The sequence below is a fragment of the Solea senegalensis genome, linkage group LG9, assembly GCF_019176455.1.
Source record: "Solea senegalensis isolate Sse05_10M linkage group LG9, IFAPA_SoseM_1, whole genome shotgun sequence".
Classification (NCBI taxonomy): Eukaryota; Metazoa; Chordata; class Actinopteri; order Pleuronectiformes; family Soleidae; genus Solea; species Solea senegalensis.
This window is the reverse complement of record NC_058029.1, coordinates 19512638-19528861: the sequence shown is the minus strand read 5'-3', so window position 1 is coordinate 19528861 and position 16224 is coordinate 19512638. Positions and strand designations below refer to the sequence as shown.

General features: G+C 38.6%; 1 protein-coding gene across 6 annotated transcripts in view; it reads left to right on the top strand.

Moving 5' to 3' along the window:
- Positions 1-849: 849 nt before the first annotated feature.
- Positions 850-16224, top strand: part of dnah5 (dynein, axonemal, heavy chain 5) — a 47720-nt gene continuing 32345 nt past the window's right edge. For 4 of the 6 annotated variants that reach the window (XM_044033907.1, XM_044033905.1, XM_044033906.1 and 1 more), the window contains exons 1-21: positions 850-1068; positions 7250-7384; positions 7719-7803; positions 7959-8125; positions 8746-8964; positions 9079-9216; positions 9361-9537; positions 9697-9810; positions 9959-10066; positions 10324-10446; positions 10712-10927; positions 11720-11827; positions 12005-12090; positions 12320-12527; positions 12658-12771; positions 13511-13717; positions 14379-14459; positions 14742-14832; positions 14934-15079; positions 15472-15646; positions 15748-16002. In XM_044033907.1, the coding sequence (XP_043889842.1) occupies positions 967-1068; positions 7250-7384; positions 7719-7803; positions 7959-8125; positions 8746-8964; positions 9079-9216; positions 9361-9537; positions 9697-9810; positions 9959-10066; positions 10324-10446; positions 10712-10927; positions 11720-11827; positions 12005-12090; positions 12320-12527; positions 12658-12771; positions 13511-13717; positions 14379-14459; positions 14742-14832; positions 14934-15079; positions 15472-15646; positions 15748-16002 (3055 nt within the window). In that variant the 5' untranslated portion in view covers positions 850-966. The remainder of the gene's footprint in view (positions 1069-7249; positions 7385-7718; positions 7804-7958; positions 8126-8745; positions 8965-9078; positions 9217-9360; positions 9538-9696; positions 9811-9958; positions 10067-10323; positions 10447-10711; positions 10928-11719; positions 11828-12004; positions 12091-12319; positions 12528-12657; positions 12772-13510; positions 13718-14378; positions 14460-14741; positions 14833-14933; positions 15080-15471; positions 15647-15747; positions 16003-16224) is intronic. The other 2 variants (XM_044033908.1, XM_044033904.1) reach the window with 1 other exon arrangement.

Below are 16224 nucleotides of genomic sequence, written 5' to 3'. Positions count from 1 at the left end.
TATTATGGCCTGTTTTCATGATGAACGTGATTGTGTTTAAAACTAGCACTGCTGAAGATGTCCTGCAAATGATGAGAGACTGAGTAGAGATGGAGACACTAAAGAATAGCTGTAAATCCAGAAACTTAACTTAGTTTCAAAATGACAAACATGGCAGAATCGAAAGCAGAAAGTGTTTGACCTCTTTCTAATGTTATGAGCATCTTAGTGTTTACACTCGGGGCCCAAATGAGGTTAAGGACAAATGTCGAGGATAAAGACCCTAATGAGAATAACCAAGGTGAGATGGATAAGGTTTAAACCTGACCCGGGCTCCCACATCCACAGCTATTGAGCTAAATGAGAACATTTCTTACAAGTGGAATAAGTAGACAATTGAAGTAAGGTACTTTACTGTTGCTTTCACATTGACACGAGGGGATGAGAATGAGGAGATGATGTCTATGATGAGGATTCAGAAAAAGAAAACCAGAGGTGCTATGATTTTACACAGTGAAAGAGTGTTGTTCACGACCAGGCCCCACAGGATGATACTACTACTGTTGAAAACCTGTAATCACTTAATTCATTGGAATTTGTTGTGCAGGATTAAAACACTTGCACTTGCAGGCAGACAGGTAGACCAACCAATTTGTCAACAGGCCATTATAAATCTATTATTACTCGATCTCGAGATATGTGACTGAAAAAATGTAGTTGCAACCATGGCTGTTCTCGCTTTCCGTAAATAAACAATATTTTTGGTCATAAAAACATTCTGGTCACTTGCAAAATCACTACAGGGCCAGTCCCGTTGCCCCTCTCACAAGTTTGCCTCGTTACCATGGAAACCAAACCACCAACAATATAAAAAAAAAGGGTCACCGCTGACCAAACGAGCAACAGGCAACGGACCAAAACCCTAATACATAAAGGAGGAACTGAAATATTAAAAGTGTTTATCAGAGGAACTTTTCAGTGACGCACATGTTGGGCACGATGCACCGCAGCAGGAGCAGCAGCGGGAACAACCGGACCACGACCATCCAACAACCTGTTGTCCTGGTGGAGTCAGTCAAGGAGACGAAGGTTCGATTTTATTCATCGTGTGATATTATAATTAATATGAACGTTCTGAATGTTGGCTATGCAGAAATCGGTGCCTGCTTTTTGACACTGGTAATGCACAATCTTCCAGCTCAAGCTTCCCTTTTTTGCCAGATTATTAGGAACACCTAGCTGAAACTAATGCAGTCTGATTCAGCTGTCCTGCAGTACAACTGCGGTCAAGTTATCTGACACTCCGTGGTCAAAGTATTTTTAACGCCCTCCTTACAAAAGTTTTTACGGTAAAAAAGCCTGCGATCCAATGACTCAGGCTGTTTCACCTGATTTGACTGATGACGAAGCACATTTTTGAATGTGAAAAATAATGAAAATCCTCAAACTTTGTTTTGGAGCTACTGTAGAGAGTTTGTAGAAGTAAGTCTGAATAAGACCTACAGCACATCAACACACAGTGTATTTGACACAGACATACAATATTATTATATTAAAATCTACATGTTCCATAAGTTCCCGACCAGGACTGACTAGGTTGTGTTCAGACATCAATGGCCACTAACATACTCTAAGTCAGACATTTTTACTGGTTACTTTGAGAGAAAATTCAAATCAAATGTCCCATATTCACACTTTTCAAGTCAACAATTGTCAACTTTGCGATGTAACAGACATTTCCACAAGTTCTGACCAGGATTGACTAGGATCTATTAAGAACGTCTACGACTACTAACATACTATAAATCAGTTCAAAATCTGTTTTATTATTTTCTTGATTCAAATTTGAGTTGTTTCATATTTAAAAATGTTTCCCACACCTCAAAATGGTCACATCCTCTTAATATTTTGTCCTCAAAGCAAATATTCTTAGTTTGCTGTCACAGAGGAATGAAGGAAAAAAAAAAAATCACAATTACTAAGCTTAAGCTTAAGTCAGACAACTCATTTTTATATCATTTTTATAGCAAACACACTCAAATAGATTAAGCAACCCCCCAGACTGCAAACTGTTGGTTGTATTATGATCTTTAGTCCACTAGATGGTAGGATATAGTTACTGAAACTTAAGCATTTTACCTGTCTTTTGATTAATGTGGAACTATGTGCATTTTGAAGGTATTTTGTTTGATTCTAAAGGTGTAAAGTTATTTAAAAGCAAGAAATACAACTTTTCAACTTTTTTGTACGTTGCTACAGATTGACCACAACCAGATATCGTGAGCCAGTGTCAAATCTGACAGCAATTAACTTTACTTTACTTAAAGTCCTGCATATTAGATGGAGTATAAAAGAAACATCCCCTCACTATGATGAGAAAAAACAAAACAGAATCCACAGCCATGTCCGGATCACCACCAAAATCTACTTCTTTGGGCCATCAAATATTTTACCTTTTGAGATCTTTTGCTCACAAACACAGGCAGACAGATGCAGTCAAAACACAACCTCTGTGCAGAGGTAATAACAAAGGAAGCAATATTACAATGTCACTCTGGACCTTTCACATTTTATATATATGGTAATGAAAGTGTTTATTAGCTGCAGCTCCAGTAGAAAGAACCTTATCAGGCATGCATGTATGCACACACATCTATTAATATACAGTACCTCCCTGTCCAGCAAAGCACAACTCTCCAATCTACTGGTTTAATATTGGAGAAATGATTGAAATGATTTGGCTTTAAAACCAGTGTAGTCATCACTTTTATCACCTCACCATGACTGATTTTCTATATGATGAACTGTCTGATTGTGAGCTGCCATGAGACCGGAGAGCGACTGTAAATTATAAATGAGTCTGCAGTGAGACATAAAAGAGAGAAACAACAGGCGGAGGGGTTTACAGTTCTCCGTGACGACGCTCACACTGACCACACACACTGAGAGCCTTAACACATGTGTTTTTAATCCACACGCTCTGAGCTCTGCATTGTAACTTGCACTGTTTCTGTTTTCATTGACTTGGTTTGTTGCCTTCCTTGACGTGAGGTATTGATTCTTTGTCTTATGCTGTTACTTAAACAAAGCTGATGTAACAGGAAGACATACAGATGATTTAGAAGTAGTTTGATGTGTTTTTGATGCTCACAGTGCAGGAGTTGTTGTGATAGTCTGGGTCCATGTCATTCATGCTCCATGTAGTCCACTCTGTACCTTATCTTTGTATGTGAATCCTGCAACTCAATGCAAATTAGGTCATGGAGATAAGAAGTAGATGGTGCTAAATACAGTGCACATAAAAACAGGCTACAAGGTGGCCAATCACTTGAGGGTCATCTACAAATTATTTCTACACTGTACCTTCTTCACCATGTATATAATTGAATTCACCCACAGATTGTGCTCTTCAAAATAATTATCCAACTTTCCATCCATACACTGCCGCTTTGTCTCTGCATCCCATCGTTGTATTAGACTTGTAAGCTGAGTTCAGACCCTTGATAATTACCTTGCTGACAGGTGGTCACCTAACACCGCGCTAGTTTGTGGTCCCCTTTTAGGAACTACACTCCCATAATAATTTTCTTTCTCACGTGGGTTGCTCACATACTGTAGCAAAGCCACTTGTTCTCTGCTCTGTCTTATTTGTTGGACTCGTTATCGCTCTTGTGTCATGAAATGCAAAGCCATGTCAGAAGGTGGAATGACTTGAAAAGGAGTGTCAGTGTGAAAGGCTGCAGACGGCGCGATGCTGCATTTTAAACCAGACTATCAAAACAAGGTAAGGTGACCCAAGTGTTCTGAAGTTACATGCAGCTTGGCTTCTTGGCTCACTCACATTGGCCAACTGTAATTCATCATTAATGTCTTTTGCGTTCCGTAAACAGCCGATGTGTTTGTATCAAAGTGGATGCTCAGGAGGGCAAGATGAAGGGGAAGGTTAAGGAAAAACGGGGTTTTTATTGATGTGTAAAAGCCAAGACTTCTCACAAGCAGCATTGACGATTGAGTTCAGAGTCAGTGAAGGAGAATGTCCCATTCCTTTTAAAAAGATACATTTCATGCAACATCTTATCACAGAGAAGTTTTAACATCATTGTTTAAATTTAAACTTAATAATTAAATGCAGTTTTATATGTGGGAATAACACCAGAGCTGATTTCTGTATTTAATTACTGAACTTTAGGGGAAAAAAAACATCTGTTCATTTTAACACATTTAGTTCTGATAAAAGGAAGTTGTATGATATTTGCTGTCATAATTTGCATATTAACATACTGTATATTACAAAAAACTTTATTGCCCCAGTGGGGAAATTGGTTTTGGGTTCTGTGGTGCTGCATACAGTAAATAAAACCTGTACTTATGACTGTTAATATGACTGAATAAAACAATAACAGTGAAACATAAAACCAACATTATAACTATCCAACTGGCACATATTACTTATCTGGAATATTGCAGATTGTTGTATATACATATATAAAAAATTTTAAAAAGCTCATTATAAAAACAGGATTTTGACACAAAAAAGCACATATTACTTATCTGGAATATTGCAGATTGTTGTATATACATATATAAAAAATTTTAAAAAGCTCATTATAAAAACAGGATTTTGACACAAAAAAGCTAAGAAAATGTTTATTTCCCCTTCATTATAACAGGTAAAAACAAGTGTCAGCAGCTTTTATTTTGTAGTTCAAATTTTATAAACAACAAACTGTAGTTTTATACATAATATAACTATATATATATAAAAAAAACGTTATACAATGCTGTTTTATCTTCATTTTAAGGATGAAATAGGTTTTGCAGCTACAACAGATGAATTATGTTATAACCTGGTCTAGAACAGCAGAGAATCCACCCTCAAACACGTTGCACCTGTTACCATAGTATGTTGTTGCAGTGATATCTCTGTGTCAGTTCTCTGTAATCCTAGTGCTCTTTTCTTCATCTGCTTATTTTTATACACGACTGACCTCAATCACCCTGAGGTGCATCTGTATGTGGAGATCAGGTCATAAACCTGCAGGTGTTCTTCTGTGTTGGGACGTTGACCACAGCAGGCTCTGAAAACCCATACACTGTTGACAGGAATGTCCATTAAACATAAAACAGGCATGGCTTCAGTTCAGTTGGCTCGGCGTTCACTGCTGACAACTTGATAGGCTTAATCCCTGCGAGGGTGAGAGTATACGGCTTCCCTCGCCACACGTAGATGAGCAAGATTATAGAGAAGGTCAGAGAGAAGATGTAGAAGGATTTGAGTTGGATTGATGAGGTGCTGTCATGTCGCAGGTGTTTACAAAGCAACTCTGGAGACAAACGGTCTCTAAGGTCATTCAGGTAAGATCATGCAAGCTGCACTGTTGTTGTCATGGTGTCATGAGACGTCTATCTCCTATTTTAGTGTATGTCCAGCCACATAATTCTCATTATTATACCAACATCAGAGTGACTCGTGTCTCTCACCCTAGGGTGATTTATATAGAACTTTATCCACAACTATCACTCTACTACTTTTAGCAGTGTTGTGTTATTTTTCCTCCACATGTGATATAGATGATCTGAATCTGTTTCTGTTTGAAGTTTGAAGCTACTGAAAATATTAGATAATTGACCCCAACACATTCCTGCTCTATATTTTGTTTGTTACAGCTATTTTCTTTTCAACTTAAAGAGCCACAGTGTGTTCTCTTGTAGAGGTTGTCAGTCTCAACATGGCTTGTTTGTGTTGTTGTTGTGTAGTTGTAAATTTGTGGACCGTCTGTGTGCAAAACTGACCCACCTGACTGTTTGGTGTGAGCACACAGATAATGACCTCCTTCTATAATGCAGGGTTGGAAAGCATTCTTACATATGGGATGGCAGCAGAGTTAATGGTGATTGGGTTCAGTGGCTTCAAGGAAGTGAAATCACTACACTCAATCTCTGATAAAGCTGTACTTACTCAGGCGCAAAGAATTTTGAATGATAAATCCCATATTTTACATCCAGAATATGCACTTTTACCTTCAGGGAGACGGTATACATCTATCAAACACAAATCTAATCACTTTAAGCTCTCCTTTATCCCATCTTTCATCGCTTTTCTGAATAAACAAACCACCCTATGACTGTTAGCTCCTGCGATTTTACAGTCCTTTTTGTTTTTAGGGTATTTGGGTGTGACCTGTGTTATATTTTGTTTTTCATTTGGACGTCGCTCACAGTGGCACTGCTGTGCAGGACAAATTTCCCTCTGGGACAATAAAGTTTATCTTGAATCTTGAATGTGGACTGTGAATAAGTGTATGTTTGTCTCTGGGCTGAAGGCTGAGTTGCATTTACATACAATTTAGAACAAAGACACAGAGAAAGTCTGAAATGGCTGGTCCCTTAGCAACTACTAGATTGCTGTGCTTTTACATGGTCTACCTGTGTTTGTGTTTGAATAGTATGTGTGTGGATGTGTGTAAACATGGCTGGTGTGTTTCATTGTCAATGGTCTGAAGTGTTTCCCCCCCTTGAATTACATGAATATCCCTAGTTTTGCAAAGTTAAGTCTGGTGAACTTAGTCTATTCATGAAAATTCTACAGTCACGTGCCTCAGTTGTGAACTCACACATCATGTGACACTATAGGTCTGGTGTAATTTATTGGCTGATCATGTTACTATGTTACTAATCAACAGAACCCGGCAACCCATTGTTGATTTCCCACTGGTGTGAGTGTGAACAAACTGTGGTGTCGGTCAAGTCTGAAATTTGTTGAATTTGGAATGGTGAGAGTCACAGGAGGGACATAGAGCCACTGCTCATAAGGATGAAACTGAACATGTAGGTTTGAAAATCAAGGAAATTCATAAAGAAATGGTGTCATTTTTTAGTTTGTGTTGAATTATAAAAGTGGAAAAAAATAATGCTGTGGATTGACAGGATATTTAATTTCCTTTTATTATAAAATATTGTTATATAATTACTTATTCTAATTTATTTGAGGGAATTGTTATTAAATGGATGTCTGATCCAAAGTGTAGGACCACAGGAACGCTTCATTGTACGCTTCAAGTGTAATCACAACATACCAGGAACGTTAAATATGTTTTGTTGGTCCAACTCATTGAGTGCTTCTCAAGAAAATGATATATTATACACACACATATATATACTGTAACATTGTCTGGGATTAATTAAATTTCATTTTACTCCTTTTCAATTAAAATTTCCTTTGAAATCTTTTTAAATTAAACTTGACACCCAGTCTGTTCATTCTGTTTAGCAACGGTTGAGGGAGGAGCGTGAAGCCAAGCGAGCCCAGCTGGACGGAAGACATGACTACGTCCTCAGTATTGTTGCTTCATGCGTGGGTTTGGAGAAATCTGATGTGGAAGATGCCATCCTGGAGGGGAATCAGGTACTTCATACTCACAGAAATGTCTGTGTAGTTCAGGTTCATGTAGAAAATCACATGAACCTGAAAACCAAAACATGTCAGCTTCAGCAGCATTTGGAAAACATGACTAAATATCATCATTTTTATAGTTATTGCCACTTTTATATTATTTAAATCACATTTGGGTGCTGAATGATACTGAAGTGATTTCTTTGGGTTACGGGGAATTATTTTATTTCAAAGTTCATGTTTGATCATCAGTAGTGTAGTATAGTAAGCACGTACTATAACTAAACAATGTCTCTGCATTTCCGGGGGCTAAAGTTGCTGAGAATTTAATTTTCATTTTCTTTAGATTGAACGCATGGAGCAGTTCTTTATGGTCGGGGGTCTTCAAAGTCTCATGTTCTTTTATCAGGACACTGAGCCAGTGGAAGAAGGTACTCTAATAATGTATTTGAGAATTTGAGATTCTGTCTTTATCCATTATCCACTGGCAATAATGACATTCCTGACATTATTGGTACTGAAAAGGATTAAAGTTAATTAAAATTTATCAAAGGTGGATGTGATGACTCCTTGTGTCTCCTTTTAGCAGCAGCAGCAGCAGCTCCTGCGTCCTCCCAGCATGTTGCTCAGCAGTCTGGTTGCAACAGGAAAGTGTTTGTGACAGATGGGAATGATGTGGCACTGACAGGGATGTGTGTCTTCTTCACCAGAGACAGCACTTCTCACACAATCACCTCCGAGAACATACACAGGGTGAGTCTGTTTACACCATTTTGCAAAATATAAGCATGAACTTATTCACTTATTCCAGGGTAAGTTGATAAACCTTTGACCATCATTGCACCAATTTGCCATGATCATGAACAAAGCTGACAGAGAAACTTTTAATTTATGTCTTCTGTTAACAAAATGACTTTGATAAAACAGTTTAAAAGTAGCTGGAGTGTAATGGTTTTACATACACACTGCTGGGCTGGTATGTTGAGTAATGTGTGAACCCGTATGTCTGGACCTAACTCTTAGTTTCTGATCCGCCATGAGGTTAACACTGTAGTGTGTTACTTTTAAATATAAACCATTGTCAAAATACAAAAGGAGCAGCAACGAACACATTCAGAATAAGATAAAGTGCTGGTGTATTCAGACAAACGAGCCCTCAGTCAGGTCTGATAGTATTTTCAGATGAAGGATTTCTATTCATTTATAAGAAACTGAGGCAAAAATAATATCAACAACAAAAATCACCAAAAGTTACGCACTTCAGCAAACTTTCAACTTTTGAATGTTCCTCTAGACAGAGTCAAAGTGTATTAGATTTTTGTCAAATTGGACACTGATGTTATGTTGTATTTGTGCATCTATGTCTTTCCTAGGATGTCAGTTTCAATATGTTAGACACAAGAGAAGTGGGCTTGTTAAAAAGTGTGGAACAGTTGCTCGCCGACATCTTCATCCCTACACTGAGGAATATGAACCATGGCTGGGGGGAACTGGCCAGTCCTCAGGCCCGGGCTGTTAAACAGGAATTCATATCATCTTTGGAAAACTTCGTGTCCGTTTTGGCCGTAACACAGGAGTGTCTGCGAGAGAAGGTAGAAAGCAGACACTGTCCGAGAATAAATCAGATTACATTTTCCATCAATGTGTGAACACGTCAGCACAACCACAAACAAAATAAATCACCATATCCTGTGGCTTTTCTCCAGGTTACCTTGAAAGACTGCGACTCATTTGACATGCGGGTGTTGAAAAGTCCATCAGATTACATGGCAGCAGCCGGCAGCTCAGACACCACAGAAAAGCTAGAAACCTGCATGAAAGTGTGGATCAGACAGATTGAACAGGTGAGTCGTTAGTGTTAATATTAGGTCACAGTACAGAAGTAATCTTTGTGTTTAGTAGGTCAGACAGGAGCAGAACAATCAACAGCCCAATTTCCAAACAAAGAAACAATCAAATCTTACCTATAAAGTGTGTCTACTCTACAGGTTATTGTGGAGAGTGAACAGTTGAGAAAGGAGGACGATGATCTTGGCCCTCGGGCAGAGCTGGTCCACTGGAAGAGACATATGTCCCGCTTCAATCACCTTTTGGACCAACTGAAGAGACCTGATGTCAGAGCCGTACAGGGCGTGCTCCAGTTGGCCAAATCTAAACTTATAAAGGTCAGATATGGCTGTTAGTCACCCCTAAGCTTTAGACTATATGTAGCACATCGACACATTTCTTTTTTTTTTTGTCTCTGCTTCTTCAATGAACAGTTATTTCTCCCCAAATTCTCTTTGTCGTCATATCACAATTTCATCCTTGTTTTTTGTGTCTAGCCGTGGCAGGAGCTGTACAGCAGAATCATTGATGCAGCCAATGAGGGCAAGGACAACGTCAAATACCTTTACACCCTGGAGAAGTACTATGAACCTCTTTACAACAGTGATCCTGTAAGAAAAATACTCTTTTTGGCTTAAAAGATGAAGTAGTATCACCTAGCAAATTGACTCTCTTTTCTTAAACTGACCTTAAATTGTGACGTAAATGATGTTCAAACTATTCTCTATTTGCAAGCTTGTTGTTTCTGTTTCACTCCAGGTATCCATGGTGAATTCAGTCCCAAGTTTGATCAATGCCATCAGGATGATGCACAGCTTTTCCAGCTACTTCAACACATCAGAAAAGATTACTTCACTTTTTGTTAAGGTAGGAACAGTCTGTGATGAGTTGAAAAAACAAGAATTATGACTGCAATTTCAATTTCTGATGCCAACACATTGGCTTGATTTTCCAAATAATACATGGGAGCAAATTAAAAACACTGTATATTGTTGCTTATTTGATAGTCTTGCTGTGTGAATGTGCACTCATGCTGTAGTTTCATGTATAGTCTGAAATTGTTCAGGTCCACAAAGAGTTGAAATGCATATTATATTTTCACTAATATTCCTCAAAAACTCCAGGTGACCAACCAGATGATAACAGCATGCAAGTCCTACATCACTAATAATGACTCTAACTCAATATGGGACCAGCCTCAGCAAGTTGTTGTTGACAAAATCAAAGCTGCCATTCACCTAAACCAGGTACCAAACTTAACCTATCGACAGAATGTATAATATATAATGTAAATTACTTTTTTTCTGTTGACTTTCTTTGCAGCATTCAATGTATTGATTTCTTTAAAGATAATGTTCATTTCAACATTGGTGTTTGAAACAATGTTTGTCTTTGTACAACACGTGTTACAGTGATGACATGAGGATTCATTACAAGACATAGACTATTCTTTTGTCGTGATATTAAAGCCACATTTCAACCCATAATGGATGTCAAACTGCGTCTTTCCAGGAATACCAGCGGGTTTTCCATGAAACAAAAGAGAAGCTGGAACAGACTCCCTCAGAGAGACAGTTTGACTTCAGTGAGATGTACATTTTCGGGAAGTTTGACACGTTCGAGCGACGACTCAACAAGATCCTGGAAATGTTCCACACAATTTCCACCTACTCGGTCCTGCAGGATTCCAACATAGTAGGACTGGAGACCATGGCTACCAGATTTCAAGTGGGTATACTGTTAAATCAGATTATCAGATTAAACATAACACTTGCCTAATTGGTTTTTCCCTTTTATAATAATGTTAAATATCTATTTGTTTCCCCCTCCGTGGATGTACAGACTGCAGAAATGCAGGGGAAATGGGAGGTAACGTCTCACCGCAGTCTTTTAGCAATGCATGGTCCATTTTCAGAGTTGAATGCATGCAGTGGTAAATTTCACCGATGTGAAATTTTACCGACCCGACTACTAGCAACTTCAGAATGTGCTGCTCATATTAGTTGCTCCGTTGTTTTTGTGTTCAATCATTTTCCAAAGCAACATTTCCTTTCATGCTGCCCAGTTTACCTACTGTACTTTAAATCCATAAGTCCATGTAACAACACAACACACTCTCTTCATTATCCTTGACTAACCCAACTACAGTTAAGATTGTTTCAAGTGTGATGTCATCCTAAAGTTTGTTAAAGCTCCAGTGTGTAACTTCTGTCACCAAAGCACTTCTCGTGTCACTAGCCCCCAGACAGATCTTTCAGCTCTAGATCCGTATTCCAACCGTACTCTCTACCGCTACCTATCTATTTCAAGAAACTGGGCTTAATTCCTTATTCTTATTCTTTAAAAGTTTAAAACACGCTGCAGCTCTATCTGTGGAATCTTTCAAAGCAACATTTCCCTGTTATAATTTCCGTATTTGTTCGCTGCTGACAGACCAACGTAGCTGATGTTTGAGAGGCTTTACATTGGAATTGGTGCATGTTTAAGAATAACGTGTTTGTGTGTGTGTGTGTGTGTTAGGCTATTGTGCTGGACATGAAGAAAAAGCATTACAGTTTCCTCGACCAGAGAAGAACTGACTTTGACGTTGACTATGAGCAGTTCTGCAAAAGCACATCTGAGCTCCATGTAAGTAAAAATGTTACAGCAAAATGTTTATTACTTTTTATTTACTGTAGTACAGTTTTAATGGGGATTATATTGCTTGTCGTAAGATTAATTGCACCATGTTTATGCTGAGAAAATGTCTTTTTGAGTAAATGAAAATAAATGTGACCTGTGTTTTAATGGTTTTGTTTGTTGTAGAATCAGCTGAAGAGCTTCATGGATAGCACCTTTGAAACTATTCAAAATACAGAAAAGGCTCTAAAAGTGCTGAAGACATTTGAAAGGTAACTATATCATTATTATCAATAACCACTCAATGCATGTTGTTTATTCTACTGGCTTATTATTATCAGAGGCTGAAACAAGGTCATAATTAAATGGCCAAGAGAAAAACTAAATTAATTTAGTCTTAAATTTAATCCCTTATTTTATCCCTTATTTCAGTCTTCTAATATCAGTTGTCTTTTATATGATTATGCAACTACTTGTGTTTTCAACTTGACAAAACAACAGATTGGGCATCCCGGACCTGGGCATTGACGAGAAGTATCAGCATATTCTGCAGAACTATGGCCGCGAAATTGAAATCGTGTCCCGTACGTACGTGAAGCATAAACTGGACCCTCCCATTGGCCGGGATCTTCCCCCTGTGGCTGGCAAGATAATGTGGGCTCGGCATCTGTACAGCAGGATGCAGGTTCCTATGGATCTATTCCAACAGGTAATATTGAACTTAAACTAAATCTCAATTTGGGCTGAGAGATGTTGTTGTTGATGATGATGATGTACACTATTATTGTCAGTGCCAATCTCTTCCCAGTTCATTGTCAGTGCCATTTTATTCTGAGCAGCGTCCTGGAGTTCTTTCCACACCGGAGGCCAAAAGGATCATCAGGAACTTTAATAGGGTTGCAAAGGTCCTGGTGGAGTTTGAGATATTCCACCATCAAAGCTGGATGAAAGAGGTAAGAGGAAAACCAAGAGGAAGGCTGAGCAAAAGGATTCATATTGTTGGTGGTGCAGTAGTTATTTTCAGTTTCTCTGCCTTCCTCTCACAGTCCAAAGACATGCATACTAGGGTGAGGTTAGATGAAGACTCTAAATCAGGGGTGCTCAATTTCTTTTTCCTTAGAGAGCCAACATTTTAACTTGATAGTGGCCAAAAGTAAACTACTATTGAATTGTATTAAGTTACAAGCAATCACTGGGATCCTTAAGTAAACTGCCCAACGGGTCACAACTATTTGGATAAAAAAATGCAAGCGAAATAGATAGAAATGCAACAAATCCACATATGTATTGCTAACAGAGCTGCTTCTGTCTCCTCTGACACAGCGTGACTGAAACGCTGCAGACCTGTCCAGGGTGTAACCTGCTGCTCGCTTTCAGTTTGTAGTGTCAATGCAGTCCAGTCAACTTTATGCTTTCACTTAATGACCTAATAACCATCAATAAATGGCCTGCAGTGATTTTAAATGATGCTGTTTGTTGTATTATACCAGTAAAAAATAAGATGTTTCCCTTAATTGATTCTGAGTTTTACACGCAGTTGAAAAAAAGAAAGGGGAAGGGAAATGTGTATATATATATATATTTACAGTGTATATATATATATATATATATATATGTATATATATACATACATATATATGTTTCTTCCTCTTATGTTTATTTCTCCATCTTTTTTCAACACCTCTTACCCAGATGGAGCACGCTCGTGTTGGCTTGCAGGCCTCTCTGTTGGCCAGATCTGTGGAGACGGGGGAACTGTTTGTCAACTTTGACCCGCATATTCGGACCCAGATCAGGGAGACAAACTGCATGACGAGGATGAAACTGGACATTCCGCCATTTGCTGCTGTGCTGCAGCAGAGGCAGAACACCTTCAAAAAGAACTATGGCAAATTACAGGTGGATTTCTGACAGAGCCGTATACGTGTTGATTTTCTAATTATGTAGACAAGATGGATAGTGAGGTGCTTTTCCATGTCTTGTCCCAGAATTGCTTGAATGTTGAGTGTTGCTTACTTGTTGACTTGTTTGACTGATGAAATAGTGGTCAAGATAAATCACTAAAACATCAAACAAGTGGCTCCAAACACAGGAGGAAATTTAAATGACTTTGGTTAAAAAACAACAACTTATAATTGTTAATGAATTTCTTGTCTTCACTCAAGTGAGTGAGTATGTGAGGCATCTTCCACTTCTACTAAACAAAGGATCTGCTTGCCTGCCTTCATTTAAAGTTTGTGTGGGTCAGATGATGCAGTACCAACTAAAACCGACCACTTGGTTGTGCTGAAAGACAAAAAACAACAACTGTATTATAATAATATAACAAAGGATTATACAATTATTTTTATATATAGCACAAATATTATTTGAGCTTTTATACATCCATACACAAATATATATATAAATACTGCAGCTGAGACAGACATGGTGCAAGGAGAAAAAATTGAAAATTATTGAAACTAATATAGAGTATTCTCCTCAAAGCAGTTCATTTCAGCACTGATGTGAGTGAATACACCAACTTTGTAATAGTTGTATAAAAACCTGTCCCCTACAGTTAATGTTGAGTGAGAACACCAGAGTGCGGGCGAAGATCCAGACTGCTTTCGTACAGCTGGCCATGCCACATGTAGCTAAGGTAAGCTGTGCATATAATTCCTGGTTTAATATGAATTTATATGATTTTTTTAATGTGGAAAAAAAAGGAATAATGATGTATGCATCACTCGGGGTGTTGAAATTGATACCGTCCCACTGATAACAAAATCTGGGAACAAAACATATCTGAAAGTTCAATGATGTAAATTTGTAGGGAATTAGGGTGTATTTTTTTATTCTTGTGAAAAGGAGTGCAAATTGCAACCACCATAATCATCTTCTTTGTATTTGTATTTGAACAATCTACACCTCTGACTTACAGGTGGATAGAGCCATACAACCAGGTTTAACCTCCCTCAACTGGACATCTCTGAACATAGAGAAGTACCTAAGTGACATCGACAAGGCTTTGGGTATGCAAAAGAAAATAAAATAAAAGAAAAGAAAAGGAAAGCCGGAGACCACTGTCCCTTGTGATGAACCCTAAGCTCACCTGTTTTCTTGTGTCCACTAGTTGACCTGGAGCTGTTAATGGACCGAGTGAATGACTTGGTGGAGTACAGGATAGATGCAGTTCTGCAGGAGATGAGTGGCACCACACTGTGTGTTCTGCCAGAGGATGAACCAGTCACCTGTGAGGAGTTCATTCAGACCAGCAAGGTAAAATAATTACATACAAATAAATTAACCACACTTTAGATTCTCGGCATTGAACTAATCACAAAAAAAAGTTGTGTGATTGATGCACTCACTGCACAAGCACAAAAAGCAGTGTACTGTTAATAACATTGCTCTGAATTGTACATGAAGTTATTATAATTGATGCCAACACAATTTTGCTCCACATGGTTTGGTGTGTAGAATTTGAATAAACTCACAAGATTTCATATAACTAGTTAATTAATCACCCTGTGTATTGACAAAGAAGACTGTTCGGACTTGTCGTTGTTAATGTGACCCTGGGAAAACCCTCCAACCATAGCTGCAGTTCCCTGGCCAGTATATGGCAAAGTTGAATGTGTTTGTTTTCTGTACATATACTGTACGTGTAGGACCTGTGCATAAGACAAGCCCAGAACCTCAACACTAAGAGCTCACTAGTGGAGGAGGCCACTAATGAAGTGATTAACATGCTGCTGGAGTTTGACCACAATCAGAGAGAGGAGGTGGAAAAGGATGAGGAAGAAAATTGCACTGAGAGCAACATCATGGACCACATTAATGAGGGTATGTTAACTTTCACTCCCCTTTTTAAATCCAAGTGATTAGGTGCACATAAGGTGTTACAGCAAATTGTCTTATTGCCAATTGTGTCTCTTTCATCCCAGGTGAAGAAGAGGGCCGCTCAGAGGGCTGTCTCTTCTCTAGAAACACTTTGCTCCCTCCTGCCAGCATTGGTCCCTCCTCTCCTTTGGTGAGGAGGAGGAAGAAGAGGGATCTGATGGAAGTGATGGAGGAAGAGGCCCAGGAGCTGCTCTCCTACTTCAGCCACCGCAACGTTGATGCTTTATTTAGACTGACACGCAACACCCTGGAGATGCTACGCAAGCGCGTCCAGGGCTCCTCACCCGTGCTTTTCTTGGGTGGGTCTTTTTGTCACCGTTTTGGTGCTTAAAACATATTTCATATACAGTAAAAGCTTCATTTTGTGTTGCTGAGTCTTAAAAGCAAAACAAAAGAATACATTTATTTGAGCCCCTGAGGGTGTAAAACAATTTATGACACATTTATTCATAACAAGTGCAGATACACTCACATTAGCAAAGGTAGAAAAACAGCTTGGTCCATAGTTCATCATCAAAAAA